At 28.2% G+C, this 20,689-nt stretch overlaps 7 protein-coding genes across 13 annotated transcripts; 3 read left to right on the top strand and 4 right to left on the bottom strand.

Annotated features, from left to right (window-relative positions):
• The first annotated feature begins 25 nt into the window (after positions 1-25).
• Positions 26-3,829, top strand: Usp12-46 (Ubiquitin-specific protease 12/46). 2 transcript variants are annotated; one of them, XM_031986173.2, is made up of 8 exons: positions 26-445; positions 976-1,056; positions 1,167-1,383; positions 1,488-1,568; positions 1,880-2,169; positions 2,240-2,377; positions 2,451-2,594; positions 2,672-3,829. In XM_031986173.2, the coding sequence occupies exons 1-8, from the start codon at positions 443-445 to the stop codon at positions 2,777-2,779; spliced, it is 1,062 nt and encodes a 353-aa protein (XP_031842033.1). In that variant the 5' UTR covers positions 26-442; the 3' UTR covers positions 2,780-3,829. The 2 variants fall into 2 exon arrangements, with proteins under 2 accessions (XP_031842033.1, XP_031842032.1); XM_031986172.2 differs by having other exon boundaries at positions 31-445; positions 1,877-2,169.
• Positions 3,309-4,273, bottom strand: RpL21 (ribosomal protein L21). 2 transcript variants are annotated; one of them, XM_031986174.2, is made up of 2 exons: positions 4,185-4,273; positions 3,309-3,829 (listed from the first exon to the last, which is right to left on the bottom strand). In XM_031986174.2, exon 2 carries the CDS (start codon positions 3,813-3,815, stop codon positions 3,336-3,338), a length of 480 nt encoding a protein of 159 aa, XP_031842034.1. In that variant the 5' UTR covers positions 3,816-3,829; positions 4,185-4,273; the 3' UTR covers positions 3,309-3,335. The 2 variants fall into 2 exon arrangements, with proteins under 2 accessions (XP_031842034.1, XP_031842036.1); XM_031986176.2 differs by having other exon boundaries at positions 4,141-4,249.
• Positions 4,274-4,627: 354 nt separating this feature from the next.
• Positions 4,628-6,347, top strand: Prosalpha6 (Proteasome alpha6 subunit). The gene is made up of 5 exons (XM_031986051.2): positions 4,628-4,772; positions 5,072-5,322; positions 5,445-5,604; positions 5,723-5,932; positions 6,023-6,347. Exons 1-5 carry the CDS (start codon positions 4,770-4,772, stop codon positions 6,230-6,232), a joined length of 834 nt encoding a protein of 277 aa, XP_031841911.1. The 5' UTR covers positions 4,628-4,769; the 3' UTR covers positions 6,233-6,347.
• On the bottom strand, positions 5,443-9,033 carry Las (lipoyl synthase, mitochondrial). 2 transcript variants are annotated; one of them, XM_031986048.2, is made up of 7 exons: positions 8,947-9,033; positions 7,770-8,075; positions 7,348-7,504; positions 7,200-7,257; positions 6,952-7,107; positions 6,488-6,875; positions 5,443-6,237 (listed from the first exon to the last, which is right to left on the bottom strand). In XM_031986048.2, exons 2-6 carry the CDS (start codon positions 8,061-8,063, stop codon positions 6,515-6,517), a joined length of 1,026 nt encoding a protein of 341 aa, XP_031841908.1. In that variant the 5' UTR covers positions 8,064-8,075; positions 8,947-9,033; the 3' UTR covers positions 5,443-6,237; positions 6,488-6,514. The 2 variants fall into 2 exon arrangements, with proteins under 2 accessions (XP_031841908.1, XP_031841907.1); XM_031986047.2 differs by lacking the exon at positions 8,947-9,033 and adding an exon at positions 8,545-8,921.
• A 1,325-nt stretch (positions 9,034-10,358) lies between these two features.
• On the top strand, positions 10,359-16,253 carry LOC116431140 (Sterol regulatory element binding protein). Its single transcript, XM_031986177.2, has 8 exons — positions 10,359-10,636; positions 11,262-11,873; positions 12,914-13,145; positions 13,240-13,634; positions 13,744-14,676; positions 14,759-15,066; positions 15,394-15,549; positions 15,624-16,253. The coding sequence occupies exons 1-8, from the start codon at positions 10,537-10,539 to the stop codon at positions 15,975-15,977; spliced, it is 3,090 nt and encodes a 1,029-aa protein (XP_031842037.1). The 5' UTR covers positions 10,359-10,536; the 3' UTR covers positions 15,978-16,253.
• A 710-nt stretch (positions 16,254-16,963) lies between these two features.
• Positions 16,964-17,778, bottom strand: LOC143176927 (nuclear receptor 2C2-associated protein). Of its 2 annotated transcripts, XM_076374470.1 has the most exons (4): positions 17,628-17,778; positions 17,387-17,477; positions 17,238-17,282; positions 16,964-17,134 (listed from the first exon to the last, which is right to left on the bottom strand). In XM_076374470.1, exons 1-4 carry the CDS (start codon positions 17,663-17,665, stop codon positions 17,102-17,104), a joined length of 207 nt encoding a protein of 68 aa, XP_076230585.1. In that variant the 5' UTR covers positions 17,666-17,778; the 3' UTR covers positions 16,964-17,101. The 2 variants fall into 2 exon arrangements, with proteins under 2 accessions (XP_076230585.1, XP_076230584.1); XM_076374469.1 differs by having other exon boundaries at positions 16,964-17,282.
• LOC116431141 (oligoribonuclease) lies at positions 17,712-19,980 on the bottom strand. 3 transcript variants are annotated; one of them, XM_076374465.1, is made up of 7 exons: positions 19,802-19,980; positions 19,303-19,395; positions 18,934-19,001; positions 18,686-18,847; positions 18,370-18,590; positions 18,168-18,300; positions 17,712-17,907 (listed from the first exon to the last, which is right to left on the bottom strand). In XM_076374465.1, exons 2-6 carry the CDS (start codon positions 19,388-19,390, stop codon positions 18,183-18,185), a joined length of 657 nt encoding a protein of 218 aa, XP_076230580.1. In that variant the 5' UTR covers positions 19,391-19,395; positions 19,802-19,980; the 3' UTR covers positions 17,712-17,907; positions 18,168-18,182. The 3 variants fall into 3 exon arrangements, 2 of the variants coding, with proteins under 2 accessions (XP_076230580.1, XP_076230583.1); XR_013001480.1 differs by having other exon boundaries at positions 18,065-18,300; positions 19,303-19,975; XM_076374468.1 differs by lacking the exon at positions 18,168-18,300 and having other exon boundaries at positions 19,303-19,975.
• Between the last annotated feature and the right edge of the window lie 709 nt (positions 19,981-20,689).

Raw genomic sequence — 20,689 nt, forward strand, 5'->3', positions numbered from 1 at the left:
TATACATATTCTAAAAGAGCTATTTCTTTTTGTTCTTCATTTGTTCTTAGTATCATTACTTTTTTTACACAGAGCATCTTTCTTTGCGAAATCACATTTTATAACTGACATTGATACTATTTTCAATGCGTTTGAGTACACGACAGCTTCTGGTCATTTCGCGAAAACTAATCATAATGTAATCGAGAGACAAATCTCTATCTAAAGTAAATGGTAATAAATATCTATTAAATAACACATGTAATCATTTTTTGATAAAGTTAGTGCAGGATCAAGCTTACTGAATAATTATTCTTGTTGTTACTGTTGCAATTACGTGTAATTATGCGTTTATAATACTTCAACCAATAAATCGTAAGTCAAGATACCATGGAGGTTTTGTTGTTACTAAATTTTACGCTACATGCTTGTCAGTGGTCAGTTTCAACTATAAAATCATAAAATGGTAAGGCTAAATATATTTTGTGAATAACATTCTTTTTAATTATTCCATATAATTGTACAATCTCGATGACAATGTGATGCATGCTTAAAATGTTATCTTTTTTTAAGCCTTTTTTAAACCTGCTCATTGTATTGCTTAACAAATAGTACGGTATAATTAAAAGCAATCTTTAATTATTAGAAATTTTAGATTTATTTATATGAAAATATTATATGTATATTAAAAATGTAAATAATTCCAAAATTTTTATGTAAATTTATATTAATTTCACAAATACTTATTGTAAACGTTAAATGTCGCAAATATATAAATATTTTATTAAATTTAATGTTCTTTCAAAAAAAAATATACTCTAACAGATTCTAACAAATAAAACAAGTATTCTATATTATTAAACAAAAAATAATTTAAAATTGTAATTATAAAGTGATTTTAAGCTTCTTAAATATGCTTTTAAACTATAAAAAATTACAGTAAAGTTGTTTCTTTTACTTTCTTAAATTTACAATTTTTATTTTATATTTCTTTAGGGTGCAAATATATCACAATTAGAGAGAGATATTGGCTCTGATCAATTTCCACCTAATGAGCATTATTTTGGTTTAGTCAATGTAAGTATAAAATGAAAAATGTTCTGTTTAAATAACAAAAATTAAGTATTAGAATAACTGGAATAATATTTAATTTTTCTAATATTCTAATGTTTATATGTTCTTTACAGTTTGGAAATACCTGTTACAGTAATTCTGTATTACAAGCATTATATTTTTGTCGGCCATTTAGAGAAAAAGTTCTTGAATATAAAGCTAGAAATAAGCGAACAAAGGAAACATTATTAACATGTTTAGCAGATTTGTTTTACAGTATTGCAACGCAAAAAAAGAAAGTGGGGTCTATAGCTCCCAAAAAGTTTATTGCCAGGTTAAGGAAAGAGAAAGGTTAGTGTAATATGACTTTTTCCACTTTTTATGAAGTCTTATTTATTCAGTAGCATGTATAATTGTATATGTAATACGTATAGTATAGATATGATTTTTTACAGAGGAATTTGATAATTATATGCAACAAGATGCGCATGAGTTTCTGAATTTCTTGATAAATCACATAAATGAAAATATTTTAGGTAGGTATATACGTGTAAATATATGTAGACGAACAATGCTTTATTGTACTTTTCACTGATAACTAATGAAATTATCTAATGCAATTTTAATTGAGTCTCAACCTGTTATCCAATGTTATCAACACATGCATGGAAACAATCAAAAGTAGCATTTAATGTCCTGACACTAGTTCTCTGTCTGTGTGTGTGTGTGTGTGTGTGTGTGTGTGTGTGTGTGTGTGTGTGTGTGTGTGTGTGTGTGTGTGCGCGTGCGTGCGTACGTGCGTGTACCAACATATGTTTTTGGAAGTACTGTTATTAAATTTTAGCAGAGAGAAGTCAGAGTAAACCGCCTGGGGGAAAGTGTGGAGCAGGAGATGCAGGTTCACCATCAGAACCTACATGGGTTCACGAAATATTTCAAGGAATCCTGACATCAGAAACACGCTGCCTTAATTGTGAGACTGTATCAAGCAAAGATGAGGACTTTTTTGACCTACAAGTTGACGTAGATCAAAATACTTCAATCACTCACTGCCTCAGATGTTTCTCTAATACTGAAACCCTTTGTAGTGATAACAAGTTTAAGTGTGATCACTGTAGCAGTTATCAAGAAGCACAGGTATTTTTAGAAAAATGTATATCATACAATATCTTATCTAATTAATATTCAATAAAATATTATATTCCAGAAACGAATGAGAGTGAAAAAATTACCCATGATATTGGCATTGCATTTGAAGAGATTTAAATATGTGGAACAATATAATCGTTACATCAAAGTTTCTCACAGGGTAGTTTTTCCTTTAGAACTACGGCTCTTTAATACCGTAAGTAATTGTACAAATTTATTACTTTTAAGATTAATTTATATTTATATATTTCTTTCTTATTAACTTGCAGAGTGATGATGCGGTGAACCCAGATCGATTATATGATTTAGTCGCAGTTGTGATACATTGCGGAAGTGGGCCTAATCGAGGACACTATATTTCAATAGTTAAAAGTCATGGGTTTTGGTTGCTTTTTGATGATGATATGGTTGATGTAAGCTTGCATTGCATTGCGTTACACTATATGCATGTTTCATAGAAATATTTATATACGTTGAATTTTTATTTCAGAAAATTGATGCATCTACCATAGAAGACTTTTATGGACTTACATCAGATATTCAGAAGAGTTCTGAAACTGGTTATATCCTATTCTACCAATCGAGAGATTGCAGTTAGAATTTAATATAAATATATAGCAAAGTAAATAAATCCTATATAGTAATTTCATATTTTATCAAAGTACAGTATATAAGATTAGAAATGTTATATGTTAGATTATTTATAAAAGCAAAGTATATACAAAATAAGTTTAATTATATTTTGTTCATAAAATATAGAGAAATTCATTAGCTTTATGGTTATTCATTGATATAATCGCCTTGATAAAGATGAACACTTTTTTATTAAGAAAATAAGTTAATAATTTATATAAGAAATATTTATTTTAATTTTAATAAGAAACTAGTCTACCTTGATAAAAATTATTTGTTTTATTTTTAGATCGATTTCTCTAGTAATTTAGAAATGTTGGAAGTGCTAACAAATTCTATATGTATGTAAAAAAGTATGACTGAAAATAAAATCATTGTTATCAAAATTTAATACATTAATTATAATTTAAGATACATTCTCTAGAATATTACAAAATAATGATACATAATTTTCTTTCAAAAACAAAGGGGAATTTTAAACAAAGAAATACAAATCATGTCAAAATGTGTTTATTTAGATTTTAAGCAATAAATTCATATGGAATAGGAGCGAGTAGAACAGGTTCTTCGCGTCCTGACACTATATGTGCTCGCATTGGTTCAGCAGGTTGTCTTTTCAATTGAACTTTGATTTTCTTCTCCTTAGCTTCCTTTCTGAGCCTCTCATTTTCCTTTACACGTTTCAGAAAATCTTCTCTGCATTTGGAGTGAGTCAAATGTTCAATGCGAACATTAATCCTCTTGGCTATGATACGTCCACGTACTCTTTTATTTACAATAACACCAAGAGCGTGAGGAGTTACATTAAATACACGTCCAGTTTTTCCATGATAAACTTTGTAGGGCATTCCCTTTTGAACAGCTCCATTGCCTTTAATATCAACAATGTCACCGACTTTATATACTTTCATATACGTGGATAACGGAATTGTCCCATGTTTACGGAACTTTCGAGAAAACAAATCTCTCGTTCCACGACGATAACCTTTCGAATTCGTCATTTTGATACTTCAATCTGTAAAATACGTAAAGGCATGTTAACGTCAGCGTAATATAGTTATGATTGCAATATCTTATTACTTCTGTATGATATTAATTGATATTATTGAATTATAACAATATTAATGAATTTAATACGATATCATTTTATTAACAATTAAAATACATTGCTATAAAATATGAAAGCTTATTGACACGTGCAAACGTGTTTGCCCAAATAATTTTACGAAGTTATACTTTTTTTTAACCAAAATGATGATTCAAATGTATTTCAAAGAATTTTTATAAATCATTTGTTACATATGAAAAGAGACACAATATTAATACCGTATGAATGATAAGAAATTTCTTATAAATATCATCAAACGTACAAAAAGCAAGCACAGCCACTCGCGTCGATGAAAAAAGGAACTTAAGAGTGATCACCGAGTTTATGATACGTAAATCGATAATAATCGATACTTACTCTATGCAATGTTCAACACAGTTTTTCATTATCATGTATACTTTCGATAATTGTAATGAATTACCACATCAATTTTACTCGAAATAGATTAACTTTCAATTAGATTAATAAATACTACTGTAATGAAATAATTACATAAAGTTAAATTTGGCTAGCCCTTTTGCTAAATATATTTTTTAAATAACCATGTTAAAATAATTTAAATTAAATAAATAACGATTAATTTGATTTAATGCTGTTCTATTAAACTGAAATTATTATATTAATTTTATGAATATTTTAACCAATAGAATTTTGCTTCAAATGAAAGTTTTAATAACATTGGTTAAAAATTCAATCACAAGGTTACGTTTTACTATTGAAGTTTCCTCTCTATATTACTCGTTCAATCATTTATCCCGGTGCATGACAGTTGTTTTCTGAAAATTCACCATAGGTGTGAAGTTATTTTACAACCTTACATTATTTGTTAATTGTGCATTATTGAACAATGGTATTTATTTCATATACTATTTTATAATTTGGTTTAATTGAAAATATTTTTCATGATCAGTTGTGATACCTATTTAACCAAATATATTACTAAAGAATAGTTATGTTTATAGTTGTAGTTTAAAATTTTCTAATTAAGATCTTTTAAAAGATCTATCTATTAATCGTATGTTATTTTGCTTTAATGCTGATTTCTTTTTAAGAAATGTATATCAAAGTTTTTATATGGAAATAGTTTTTAGTATTAATGTAGAGTTATAATCATAGTTGTAATATATAACTTTTGTAATTAATTTTCAGTTCCGTAATCAGTACGACAGCGATGTAACTGTATGGAGTCCACAAGGACGTTTACACCAAGTTGAATATGCAATGGAGGCTGTAAAATTGGGATCAGCCACTGTTGGACTTAAAAATAAAACGCATGCTGTTCTTATTGCATTGAAACGAGCTTCTTCTGAACTTTCAGCTCATCAGAAGAAAATTATTCCTATAGACAAACACATGGGAATTTCTATTTCAGGTTTAACTGCTGATGCGAGAATGTTAAGGTATATAATAAATTTTTTAATGTTAATATTTTATTCATACAACTATATTAATATAATTTAATATTATCATTCTTATATTTTTGTTCTAATGAAATCATTAATTTATATTTATATATTTACAGTCGATATATGCGAACTGAATGTTTAAACTATAAATATTCTCATGATGATGTTTTACCTGTAAGTCGGTTAATGACATCATTAGGAAATAAATTACAAACTAGTACTCAAAGATACGATAGAAGACCATACGGTGTTGGTTTAGTAATAGGTGGATATGATGTAAGTTATTACAAAAATTATTATATTATATCAAAAATTATTATAACAATTATTATATTTAAATATATAACATACATTAAAATATAATAAATAATAAACAGTGTTAATGATTTTGCAGGATCAAGGACCTCATATTTATCAAACTTGTCCTTCATCAAATTATTTTGATTGCAAAGCAATGGCTATTGGAGCACGTTCTCAAAGTGCTAGAACATATTTAGAAAAACATTTAAATGAATTCATGTCATGTGATCTTGATGAACTTGTAAAGCATGGTCTTCGTGCTTTAAGAGATACATTGCCTAATGAAGTTGATTTATCAATTAAAGTAAAATAATTCAGTCTTTTCTGAATTCTAATATATAAAGTATTTTTATGTTTTTGAATACTTATAATTAATCAACAAATATTTTTACAGAATGTCTCCATTGCCGTAGTCGGAAAGAATACAGATTTTACAGTATTTGACGAAGATACGACCTCTACCTATCTATCTCAAATTGAAGACGACAAACGTGGAAGACCTACCGAACCAGATGCGGAACAGGATTCAAGACCTCCACAACCACCACCATCCGATGAAGGTCCACAAGATCCTCAAGTTGCAGTTGCAATGGATACAGATTAAAAATACTGTAACATAATTTATGTATACATAAAAAAAATGCATTTTATGTTTAAAATGTATATCTTTACTATATTACTATCACTTTCAATACAACAGAATTTATTACTGAGTCATATACATTTTTTAAAAATAATTCTTAATACTTAAAACATACTTCATTTTCTATACAACTGCAATTGTATATGTATATTTTTGAACATTTTAACAAAATTACAGTTTATATTACAATATTAACAAACGTAAATTTATATTTACGGTCATGATCACGACAGAGCTATATCTTTATTGCTTTTTAATATTTTTATTCCTTTGTTTTTTTAAAATGTTTGTTAAAAAGAATTCTCCAGCTCTGTAAGATGATCGTACTAATGGACCACTTGCAGTATACAAGAATCCCATTTCATTTCCTACATTTTCCCATTTTTTGAACTTTTCTGGTGTAACATATTCAATGACTTTTAAATGCTTTTTCGTGGGTTGCATGTATTGTCCAAGAGTTACAGCACCCACATGAACATTTCTTAAGTCCTTCATAGTTTGTTCGATTTCTTCATCCGTTTCACCTAATCCCAACATTATTGATGATTTTGTAATTAATTCTGGATTTTGCTTTTTTGCTGTTTCCAATACTTTCAATGACTGTCTAAATAGTACAAAAATATAAGTTTTAAAAAATTATTTTAAACATTATATTTTTTAAAATTATGAATTCTATATACCGGTATTGAGCTCGCCTATCTCTAACAAACGGTGTTAAACGTTCAACAGTTTCAATGTTATGAGCAAAAACGTCGAGATTAGAATCTACAATTGTTGCGATACAGTTTTCGTTCCCTCTAAAATCTGGTACCAAACATTCTACTAAAATGTTACTCCTATAAAAATGTATAAAATTTATTATAATTACTGGTTACTTTTAAAAAAATAATTATAATAACTTGAACAATTATTTAAATAATTTTCATACCTTTTTTTCAGCTCTTTCACCGTTTTTGCAATGTGACCTGCTCCACCGTCACTTAAGTCTATAAAGTACATAATTTTAATTTATTGATATTCTTATACATATAGTTTATACTTTTATAAGTATGTCATTATAAGCAGTATTGACTAACCATCTCTATCAACCGATGTAAGTACAACATAATCCAAACCCCATTCTGTTATTGCAATTGCTGTATTCGCTGGTTCTTCTGGATCTAATGGCAATGGTGTACGAGAGGTTTTTACAGAACAGAAACGACAACCACGAGTACATGTATCGCCCATTAACTATATTAAATTGTTGTCCAGTTTAATTGTTTTCAAAATATTAATTATACTCGACATGGATAAGTTTCTTAATAATATTATAATAAAATTCTAAATTATAAAATTTAGACCTAATGGCAAAGTAAAATTTTATATAACTCTGATTTTTTAAATTATTTGGTTTCTATTAGTAAACGACTATCCCTTATAAACATTTACTAATTAATGGCAGTTAAAATTTTAATTACAAATAATAATATAGAAAATATAAAATATTTGTACAAACCATGATAGTGGCTGTTGCTGTACCATGTTTGTCACCTCCCCAACATTCTCCTATATTAGGACATCGTGCTTCTTCGCATACTGTGCTTAATTTTAATTTTCTCAGTTGTGACTTTATTCTATTGTAATTTGAACCCATTGGTATTTCTGTTTTAACCCATGGTGGCAGCCTTAAACGAGAAGTGTCTCCTTTCTCTAACTTTAATTTTCCATTATATTCTTTAAATGTACCATTAATAAAGTGTTCCAAATTAGGACCATCTTCTAGTTTCTGAGAAAATGTTTTTTCTTTCATACATTGGACATTCTATAGGGGAAAGAAAATATTATAATGAAATAGACTGAATAAATTTTATTTTAAGTATAATACGAGTTTTATTATTTTGAAATTCGAAAGTACATAATAGGTTAGAAGTTTTTAAAGACTTCTTACTCTTTAACTGAATCACAATCATTAGCATATGTTAACTATCAAAAAAATAAACGACTTTATAACTATAGCCTTGGAATACTGTAAAATTTTAATTAAAATGTATGTATACATTGACAAAGATTTAATTATATAAATTATATTCATTGCTTTTTTTCGTAAACTTCTGTATACACATATATAAATAAAACCAATATAGATTTAATATTCTAATCTTAAAATGTAAATAAAAAAATGTACAATTTCATTTACGAAATTATTATTAAATAAGAGATAATTATAATATAATTGACATTCTTAACATTTTAATCAATAGTTTACACACAGATAGAAATAAGTCACTCACTGCAGAATGGAAATTACAAATAAATGATACTTTTGTTCGATTTAAATTACGAAATAGAGGAAACATATTTGTTCGAGGATTAACATTCAAATAATCTTCAAAAGTCACTAAAAACAAACCCTTTTTTATGTCATAAAATAGTAACTACTAAAAGAGAGACTGTGAATGATAAGTTATTATAGTTTGCTTGTGCATATATTCATCATTTTCAGCATATTATATATTTAAATAAAAAATATATAAAAACAGTACTAAATTTAATACAACAAAATCAATATCACATTAAACATGTGTAAATTAATTTCTACTTTATTAATTATATTATTTTAATACGGTTCAGATTTATTGTTTATTCAGTATAAGAATAAAATGCACTAAACGCGTGTCCCAGCAAGAACGTACTATAGCATTAGACAGAGATGTCTTACTCCCCTCACGCTAGTAACTCGAAAACAGCTCCGCCATTACCTCTACTCAAGGAACTGTCCGAGACCACAGATGAGGTATAGTACAGACATAACATGCAATATAAAATTTTGTCACACGCTCCTGGGGGTACTAGTACCCCTTACCATTTCTGTCACACCCTGTCATATCGACTAAGGTTGATTTTGTATGGCAGTTCTATAAACGGTAGAAGTTAGAATCAGAAATATTGAACACAAACTTAAAATACAAAATTATTAAAAAAATATATAATGTATTTTTCTGTTGACTATTCTGAAATACCGACATCCTAAAAAATGAAAAGAGTATGCTTCGAAAGTCAATTTTTAAAGTGTTGTCAGCTCTAAAACTTACGTTATTGTCGAGTTTGGAGAATTAGGTTTGTACGAAATTCACGAAGTGCCTTATACATTTGTTGCCGCTAAATCATATGATACACTCGTAGAAAAAATAAAATGATAAGTACAATAAGTAGCTTCGCGCGTCAGGAGTTTGAAGACATGGCAACATTATAATGTGGATACGTTTATATATTAGTTTATTATATTTACTACTTGGTCAATTTCAATCATTTTACTTTGATATAGTTTTCCTATTGATCGTTCTCTAGGCGTTGAGGATAGAACAAAACCCTTGTCTTTTTATGCAGTCGGTAATTCAGAATATGTGACACTGAGTCCTATAAGCTTGCAATGCTATCCTATATCTTGAGAGACTGTGTATATGAGCAGTTCTAGGTAGTGTTCAATCCATGTAAAAGTAGATATGGAAAGGGTAACTTATCATGAGGGGAGTATCACTAGAGTGCCCACGGGCACCGATTTATGCATCCTTGGTGCGTTACTTGAAAAGATAACTTGTTTATTGGACAATATTTAAATAATATATTTTACAAATTTTACTTGATTATTGCATTATTAATTAAACACGGATTATTAAAATATTTTACATTATAAAGTGTCGTTATAATATTTCATTTCAAGAAACAAAGGAGATAGTTCTTAATTTTAGAGTTTTTGAATTTAAATTAATACATTCCCAACTGATATAAAATGGACCAATGAAAGGATATGATGTGACAAACCGTTTTTACCATCATTGTTATTGCGACGTATTCTGTTTTGAAGTTGTGCAGATAATATATTTATCTCACTAATTTTAATATTTTTTAGGTTGAAATGTTAAATTTTCCCTGAAATATTTTTTAATATACATTTAAATAGAAATTTATAAATATTAATTAACAATATAAAATCTTATACACAAATCATGTTTTCTCTATTTCATGAAAATTTGCACATTGTTAACAGTGACATATTTTGATAAAAACGCGTCTATAGTTTGTAATAAATTTTGTAATCTTAGTAACACATAACTGACGTAATATCGTCCGATCTTTAGAAACTCTGTGATTGGTTGTAGTAAAGGTAGGGTGACTGTTCGTAATTTGTTAGTTATTACGTTTGACATATCAGCAAGTTCTGTTGTTTTAATTACCTCGTGTATTTACTGAAAATAAATATCTATAACACATAATATGCCATAATGGCAGATCCCGAGGGATGGTCCTCAACACAAGACAACGACTTTTCTAATTTTCAGTCAAATGACAGCTTCAATTTAAATGAAGTAACTGGTATCGATGGTAAGTCTCATGTCGTGTTTATTAAATTAAACTTCACAAATTTATTTTAAACGTGACATGTACAGTCATTTAAACCTTTCATATTTTTTAAATATTTTTTGCTATTTACAGTTTAATGTTCTATGATTTTGTAAATATATATATGAATATAAAAAATTTAATTGTAGAAAGATATTTTTGCAGTTATTTCTTGTATATTATAAACAAATCTTTCCAAATAATTATGTGAAAAAACTGTTATAATCTTATCTATGTAATGAGTCACAAAATGTTGTTTAAAAAATAACATAAAGAGTTAATTATGGATATTTAAAACTTTTAATATTGAAAATATTATAAAATATATAAAAATCAATGTATTGTTTACTACATAATAATGTTAACATTATTTAACTTATTACAATATATATCATATTTTAGAAATTAATTAAATATTATAAATAAGTATTTGTATTCAAAAATTTTAACACTAAATTTTTTATTGCTACTTATTTTATAGTTGGTGTTTGTTTATATAAGTTTAGTTTATTTTTATATTTAGGATTTATCTATATAAATAGTATCTATACATTTTATAATTTTGAATTTACTTTCTACATTTATATACTTTATTTTTGATTTTCAGATCTCCTTACAAATTGTGAGAGTGAACTATTAAAAAATGGAAACTTATTTAACGATGACGCATTATTATCACAATTGGATGAACCTCTGGGCATGGATACTGAGGGCTTAGATTTCTTAAATTTTAACGCTACCGAGGAATTTAAAGATTTCAAAGAATTTCAGGATTTTAAAGATCCAAATATTATTAAATCTTTATCAAATGGAAATGTAATGTTAACATCACCAGTGACAGAAAGTGCACAACAGATTTCTTGTATAACTCAACAACAATCACAACAACAAAAACCACAGCAGCAGTTGCAACAACAACAGCCACAATTACAAGATGTAACATCTGTACCAAGTAGACCTCAAAGGATATCTGTAACACCAGCACCTACAGTATTTAGTTCACAATACGCTATTCCACAAAATGTAAACTTCAGTGTTCAATCACCTGTTGTAACAATAGCACCAGTTACACAACAGAGGCAGCTCCTTTTACCAGCGAAACTCATAAAGTCAGAATCAGTTGTCTATTCCAGAGGAGCACAAGCTGTTACTTCAACATCTGTGCCACATCAAATACATACATTAGTAAATACTGCCAATGGAACAGTTCTAACTACTGGTTAGTATAGTAATCAATGTAGTTATAAACACTACGTTTACAGACATTTTTTGTATACCTATTTTTCCGGACAGTTATCAAACTGACGGATAAAGGAAAACATGTATTTTAAAAAAAACGATTAATTTAATTTAAAAACAATTTGGTTATGTTGGTTTCATAAAACATGGGTTTATTTAAAATGAAATATTTAAACCATCAAAGATGTAGTGACCAAAAATATTCTTAAGCTAGTACTCTCTATGATAACTATACAGATTTTATGACTACACATATTTACAGATTTAATTTACTTATACAATGTTAACAGATTTAATTAACTTATACAAACTTCTACAGGACTTGCCTATTTATAATTTGACAAAACTTTCGTATTTGTGAACTGCAGACTGATAGGAAAAAAATCTTTGATGATTGAATCCATTTATTTGCACGCCATTTTATCGACTACATCTACTTTAAATTTGGTCATATTGTAAAATCTAATTATTTTCGGAACACGTTTGTAATAGTTCTCAACTTTCACAAATGTATGTTTTGTGTTTAATAACAATACTTTTACTTTTAGTTTACTCTGGTAAATAGTGAGAACGCAGTTATCTAATTTACAATACAGTGAGGTAAACGAGGTCATTTTATCTTTGCTTCCTTTTGCTGGTTTCGGTAACTCTCTTGTCCGTCCAAATAGTCACCACTAAAGTTGTTTTTTTGTATAAATAATTTTTTGCAAGTGGTATACTAGTGAAAACTCCTTGCTTTGACGAACCGCGGCATGTTGATATCTGGTTCGATGCAACCCGCCAATTGATGGGTATTCGGAGAAATAGGTATACATCATACAGAATTTTGAAATTACAAAACTGAGAGGGAAATAGATTTGAGTATATATTCGTATCATTTTATCAACAAAAGTCAGTAAAAATTGCACGGAAATAATAGTAATGGTTTTTGTAATACTGCTTATGAAGTCCAAAATCCGTTAGATTGACGGATCCTGTAAACCTAATATTAAAATTAATTACATTTAAATTTTTAATTAGGTATTCCTGTTGTATTGGACACAGACAAAGTACAGATTAACCGTCTGAATACAAGTGCACACGTAGGTGTACCAAGGGTAAAAGAAGTCAAGCGCAGTGCCCACAATGCTATTGAACGTCGTTACAGAACATCGATTAATGATAAAATTATAGAATTGAAAAATATTATTGTAGGTGAGGATGCCAAGTTAAATAAGTCAGCTATCTTGAGAAAGACTATTGATTATATAAGGTATATACAGTCGTATTTCATTTTCTATGCATGCATTATATTATATTTTCATATTTGTACAGAAACTTTTTCTATACAAATATGAAAATTTCAGATTTCTACAGAATTCTAATGCAAAACTGAAAGCAGAAAATATGGCTTTAAAAATGGCTGCACAGAGGCAAAATTTGCGCGATTTATTAGTGTGTGGTGAATTAACACCACCCAGGTCAGATTCAAGCGAACCGTCTCTGTCTCCTGCACCAGCGCCATTATCTCCACCATCTCCATCATCTATTAAAGATGACCCAGATGCGTTACAAAATATTCATTCAACATCTGTTTTGACAAATACAGGAATACGAGATCATACAAGGCTTACACTTTGTGGTGTCATGTTCCTCTTTTTAGTATTCAATCCTTTAGGTTTTGTTTTCAATAATGTTGGAAGATTGAAATCCGATTATATAAATACTAAACTAGATGGCCGTACGATTCTTAATTATCAAGGTACAGATATTGATACTGATATATATATTGGTACTGATATTCCAGATCAGATAACATTGTATAACATATAATAGTAATATATAATTTATAAATATTGTTCACTTTTCAGACCAGTCTGAATTTGAAAATCCAATTTGGAGTAATGTATTCCTGTGGTTAACAAATATTATACTTTTAATTGGTGGAGTTTGTAGACTACTACTTTATGGTGATCCAATATTATCACCTGATAGTAAAGTGTTCCTTGAACTTCATCGATGGAGACGGCAAGCGGAATTTAATATATCTAAAAATGAATCCAGTCAAGCGTGCCGTGATTTGCATCAATGCTTACAGTACTTTGGTCGTCCATATCCAGCATCGCGTACAGAAGCTTGGCTTGCCACTACTTGGCAAATCATAAGACAACTTCTTCATAAATTAATGATTGGAAAGTGGATCTTATGTACTCATAAATGGTTTTCTGAAAAAACCACTCGACAACAAGCAGAAATGTCTGCTATGGAAATAGCTATTATTTATCAACACATGCTTTGTTTGCGACTGACAGAAGGATCAAAAAGTGGAACATTGTATCTTGCCTTATCTGCAGTAAATTATGCCGAAGCTGCTGGTGAAACTATGCCAAAATCATTGTTAGCTGAAATATATATTAATGCCGCGCTTTGCTTTAAACAGTCACTCTTTCCATTTATTCACAAATACTATTTGGGTAAGGCGCGCATATTATTATCATCATGTGAGGTTCCATCAAAATTAAAATGGATTATGAGCGAAGAAGGAGTGAGATTTTTAATACTTCAAAAATGGCAGTACGGAGATCAGTCAGATAATGAATTTACATCTCAAAATAGCAAAGCTGATCCGCTATCATATGCATCGCGTGCATATAGAGATTATTTAATTGGTCACTGTTTACGTATTTTAACCGGTACGGCTGGAGACGCTCATTTATCTTCAATTTTGGAATATGGACAAAGTATCATGGCTTCTGCTGGAGTCGATGCTGGTTTTTTGTGTACTGATAAAGTCACTGTTACACGTACGTTAATATTAACAAAACTTGTGTTTTTTTTTGTAATATATTAATATTCGAGAAACTGATTTTTAATATTATATTTTAGATTGTGAAGATGAAATTGGTTTATGGTGGGGAGCAGTTCTTTACGTAGCAGCATGTTGGAGATTGAGAGAGGATGATTCACAAGCTTGGAGCATTGTTGAGAGCAAATTTCCTTACGAAAAGAATTACCAACTCTGTAATAATAGTAATGGTGTTAGTCCATTGCCGTACATCGTATTGAATGCTTTGCAAGCAGCAAAAGCTACAACTAAATCGGCTTCCATGCGTATAATTGATCAAGCAGGAATATTACTTGAACAGTGTTTGGTTTATTATAATTGTAAACAACAGTCATCACAAAATGTTTTGGTAAGATATTTAATATTTCTATGTCTGCTATTTGTTAATAAGCTTATTTTGATGTATAAATATTCTATAAAACAATTGCTTAGAACATATTCTTTAATTTAGATGTTAGAATTATTTAGTAACGATAACATTTACATACTTATACAACTGCTTACTTGTTACAAGTGTGCATTGTAGTTGCATTGCATGAAATATAACTATGCAATACTTCTACAGTGCAACTCCTGTGGCAAGTCTCGGCACCATATGTAAATAGTCCCAATGAAATTTGTGTTTATATGTCCATACTTTGTAACAATTTTTTTTTAACTTATGTAAACTTTTTAGCTTACTCAATTATGGATTTGTGATTGGTTACTTGAGATGCGAACTACACTTTGGCAAGAGTTGGACAATGATTTGGAAAGGCCAAGCATAAACATTTCTTTGGGAGGTTTTCAGCGTGATTTAGCTTGTTTGAGGCAACTGTGTCAACATATTCCAGTAAGTTTAAATATAATGAAAAAATAAATATTTACTTTTTGACTTATTATATTTATTAATCATATCTTTTTTAGTCTACATTAGCACGTGTATTCCTTTACGAAGCTACAGCGCGTATAATGGCAGGAGCAACACCAGTGAAAACTCAAATACTATTAGATCGCAGTTTGCATCACAAAAATTCTCGTTCTTCAATTATTTGTGGTAAAGATCGATCACAAGAACAATATAGTGGAGAAAGGGAATATGCAGTAGCTTTGTGCTTAGCATGCCGACATTTACCTGCATTGTTGTTAGCTTCTCCTGGAGAACGTGCTGGTATGCTTGCGGAAGCTGCTAAAACTCTTGAAAGAGTGGGTGATAGAAAAAGGCTTCAGGAATGTTACAAATTAATGCGACAATTGGGGCCTGCTATTTCTGTTAATTGATACATTTCATAAAAATGTATCTGATTTATTTCAATCCCATTGTCAATATATTATGTAAGTATATTGTATATACTTGAATGTAGAATTCAAAACATGCAATTTCTTTATGTTTAAATTAGATTATTTAATACATCGTTTAAATTAAATTACTCTAAGTGAATATTTTTGTAAATTGATATCATTTACTATTCAAGTCAGTTTATGATTTTATCATATATCTATTATCATTGTACGTATTGTATTGTATCAATAAAAATTGTATAACATGAATTTCAACTCAAAGGGTAGCTTCCATTCCTTGAAGAATTCTTACTTATATTTTGAAAAACTTGCTAAAGTAACATTCGTTTTAAATTACCAAAATTTGTAAACAAAACATTTATTAAGTCAAATAACACTGTGAGCGGTACATTCTGAATAAATTGTTACTTTTCATCTTTCCAAAAATTAGCATGCATAAGTTTTTTCTCTGGCTGATTTCATAACACAGTCATTGTAAGCATTTGCTACGAAAGTAACAATACACCTGACCCTCGATTTATACAAAAATTCGTTCTACGTGAATTTGTTCTATCCGAATGAAAATCGCGTAAATAGAGTCTGTCGGTGTAAGAGAAAACAAAATATTGAAAAGGAAAGCTGCAAGGAAAGAGATTCAGATAAAAATATGCCACGTAAATTGAGGGGCGAGAGTATGTGTATATGTATTTAAGAACATACATTTTATCAATGCATTTTAATAAATAAATAGGATTTAAATTAAGTTCAACTTAATTCAAAACATATAAATGAATGGATAATATTAAAAAACTAACTCTGATATTTTATGGAATAATGTCATAAAATTCAGTTTAATAATAAATTATATTATGTAAAATCAATTTATTACAAATGTTTTAAAAATATGATACATTAAAAACTTTTTGTAGCTTTCTTCTTATGTAACATATACTTGTCAATAAAAGGAATACATACAAGTAAATACATAATATTAAAAAATTATTTATTCCACTAAAAAGTATAAAACTATGAATACATAGATAATTTATATATGATTATTCTACCAAATAAATCTGAACTTTCATTAAATATAAATTTGAAGGTTTTTGCTTTTTTTGATTCTTTTAAATTAAACCTTTGCGTTGTATTTTTGTCTTCTGGAAAAAATGATTCCAAATATTCAATATTTTGATTAACAATTTCTATTTGACAATTTTTACCAACAAATCCACCTTGAAATTCAATTTCAAAAGAACTTACATTGCACTCTTGTTCAAAATTAATAATTATCCATTGTGGAGTTCCCTATAATATATGTATATTATTTTGAGACAATGTAAATTTGAACAGTTGGAATATTTTAGTACATAACTTAAATATAAAAATATTTTAAAGAAATATTTTGTTACCGCATCAGAATTCCAACAAGTTTCTGGACAATTATCAAACATATGTTTCTTGCCATATGAACGATTATTTTTATTTAATACTGAACTGACCCTGTATGAGTATTGTAAATATAAAGTTTATTATATTCAGATGTAAAGGTTTATAAATGTTTTAATTATCATACATTTCACATATTCATAAAATTACAAAATAATTTCTTAAATATATAAATACATAAACATTTTTTAAACAATAACCTACCGACATTCAAATTTGTTTTGTGTTAGCAAGCAAGTCATAATAAAATGGAAAGAATAAAACTTGTACGTAATGTAATTTTAAATATTTTTTTATTCACTTTGTCACTTTAATGTAAGTTTATTTTATTTTATAAAATATTCTAACCAAAAATTTTGGCTCTCGCGACTCTACAGCAGAGATGATCAGCAAATAACTCATGAAGGCCAAATCTGTGTTCGTTGAGGACGCTATGCGCATGAGCCAAATCCTGTCCGTGAACACCGACCTGTCGTGTAATCACCTAGTGATCGGAAGTTTTTTTTAAATATTAATCTTGTAACGATATGTTGTTTGAAATGAAGAACTTTTCGTTAAAGAAACCGCATCATTTAAAATCTTGCGAAATTTAGGAAAATAAACAATGTATGAATTAACCTAGGTTATAAAATTATTCATACTTAATTTTCTGAGAGCAATGAAATGTTGTCGTCCATTTAAATGCAAATGGAACATAACTCACACCAAATCATATACAATTATATATAATTTATGTATACATACTAGATAATGGAATGGTTACGAATGAAATAAATTTTTTTTATAATATTCTAATTCTTGTATGCTTTCTTTTATATCGGCTAATGCTCTGTGCCTATGACCCTTTTTAAACATAGGGATATTTAAATTCCATATCCTACAGTAAAAAAAACTTATATATTTCCATAATGAGTTTGTGAAAAATTCTTATACATACAATACTTACTTAATTAATTCTTTGATAGTAGAAGTATCTATAAGTCTGTAATGCAGATAGTTATCAACTGTCGGCATATATTTCTGTAAAAATATACGATCCATATAGACAGAACTTCCTGCAAGTGGACTGACACCTTCTTCTACATATGTTTTTAAATGATTTAATAGAATTTTTTCAGCGTCTTGTATGGTTATTTTACTTAAACGTGATTCATTAATTAATCCTGTCTAAAAATCGAAACAATTTATATAGTGCTGAAAAATATCATTTGACTATTTTTATTGACTAATTTTTAAAAAATTCTTAATAAAAAAATGTTTACACTTTCATGCTGCTGTGTATTCCATTTGTTCATATTGTCTAATATTGTATTAGGTTGATGTATAACTATATTTAACTCGTTACCTACAATATTTAAATCTTTGTCTGTTACTACACAAGCTACCTCCATTATGCGACATGTTTGAACATCAAGTCCAGTCATCTAAAACATTGAATAAAATAATAATATTGAAATGTACATTGCAAATATAGAAACTGTATAAAGTTGCATAATTAACATTAACATACTTCCATATCCAACCAAACAATATGATTATTAAAATTATTGTTGACTCCATTTAGTGTGGCTATATTAGCTGTTAAAGAAGATTTATAATGAGAACTAAACAAAATAAAAAATTACATCTATTGTTATACACAGAACACAATTAAATAAACAGTTTCTCCTGATGTTTTTAGAAGATTATTTATAATGAATAACATATTACAAATTGATTTCACTGATTGCTATGCTATGGCAAATGTGGAAAAATGTTAAAACAATCAGAATTAAAACAATCAGAGTTAGTAATTATTTTTTAATGATTTTTATAAATAATAACTTAATAATTAATATCAATAGTTGCATAAAAATGGTAATAAATAAATTTATATTACCTCTCTGGAAATAAAATACATTTAAAGGCAGGTACTTTTTGTACCATCTCAAACCATATATAGAAACCATTTTTAGATAAGCATTCATTCTTTCTAAAGTAAACAGTTTTAAACATGTGTAATATTCAATTAATGCTACACAATCCAATTAAATAAACAAAAATTAACTATTAAAATAAATATGATCAATTATAGCTTTAGAGTTAAAGTAATAACTGAACTTGTGCACATTCTTCAATAAGTTTTAATTTAAAATAGTGCATTTTATTAACATGGATTTCGAGAATTCTTCAATTCTTTACAGATGATGTTTCTAATACTTTCTGTAAATTAGATAACAAGAAAAGGTGAGATTGTATACAAAAAATTAACAATTTTTTTTTACATATGCACACTTGATATAAATTGTACAACCAAACTCATGTGCTTTTACCACGGCGGAATTCTACAACTATATTCATAAATATATTTTTTGCGACGCATGCGAATTTAATATTACAGAGTTTTGCGGCTATTTTCATAGAATCAGTTTCTTTGTAAGCCAGAGGTGTCTACATAACTTAATCTCCTCACGCTAGTAACCCGAAAACAACGTTCCTCAATTATATCTACTCAAGAAACTGTCCGAGACTACAGACGAGGTATAGGATAGATATAACATGCAATGTAAAATTTTGTCACACACCATCGGGGGCACTAGTATCCCTTACCATTTTTATGTCACGCCCTGTTACATCGATTGAGGCTGGTTTTGCATGGTAGCGCTATAAATGATAGGGATGAGAATCAAAAATACTGAAATTTTAAATGACAATCAATACAGTATTGCTGGTATCAAAAATTCTTTATTCATTGTATTGATTGTCGCGACATAACGTTTCAGTAGTAAAATAATGCAGTCTCTTAGAACAACGATTGACATAAATTCAAACACAGCTGAACAAAAAGGAAAATAATTTCAACATTGTTCACTCGTAATTATGGACATAATTTAGAACAATCAGATAAACGGTTACCAGGATGTAGCAAATAAACATATCTCAATGATTTTAGTTTTTATAAAAAATAAAAAATTTATTACATACTTGATTATTTGCATTTATTTAAAAATATTAGAAAAAATTCATAAACATATGATGCTTTTATTAACAATATTGTTAGATAATAAAACTTCATGTGTGAAATGACACGAATAAATTTTCCATAATGAAAGGAGACTTGTATTTTGACATTTGAATGAATTGAATCTATTAAAAGTAATAATCAACATCGGAAAAACTGTGATTTTGCTGTTTTATTATTAAAAGCTTATTAAAGTTATAAATTGAATAAGAAGCTATTGGTAAACAATAACCTGTTATGATTGAGTAAAGTATGCATTATGTAT

Source organism: Nomia melanderi, chromosome 2 (genome assembly GCF_051020985.1).
Source record: "Nomia melanderi isolate GNS246 chromosome 2, iyNomMela1, whole genome shotgun sequence".
Taxonomy (NCBI): Eukaryota; Metazoa; Arthropoda; class Insecta; order Hymenoptera; family Halictidae; genus Nomia; species Nomia melanderi.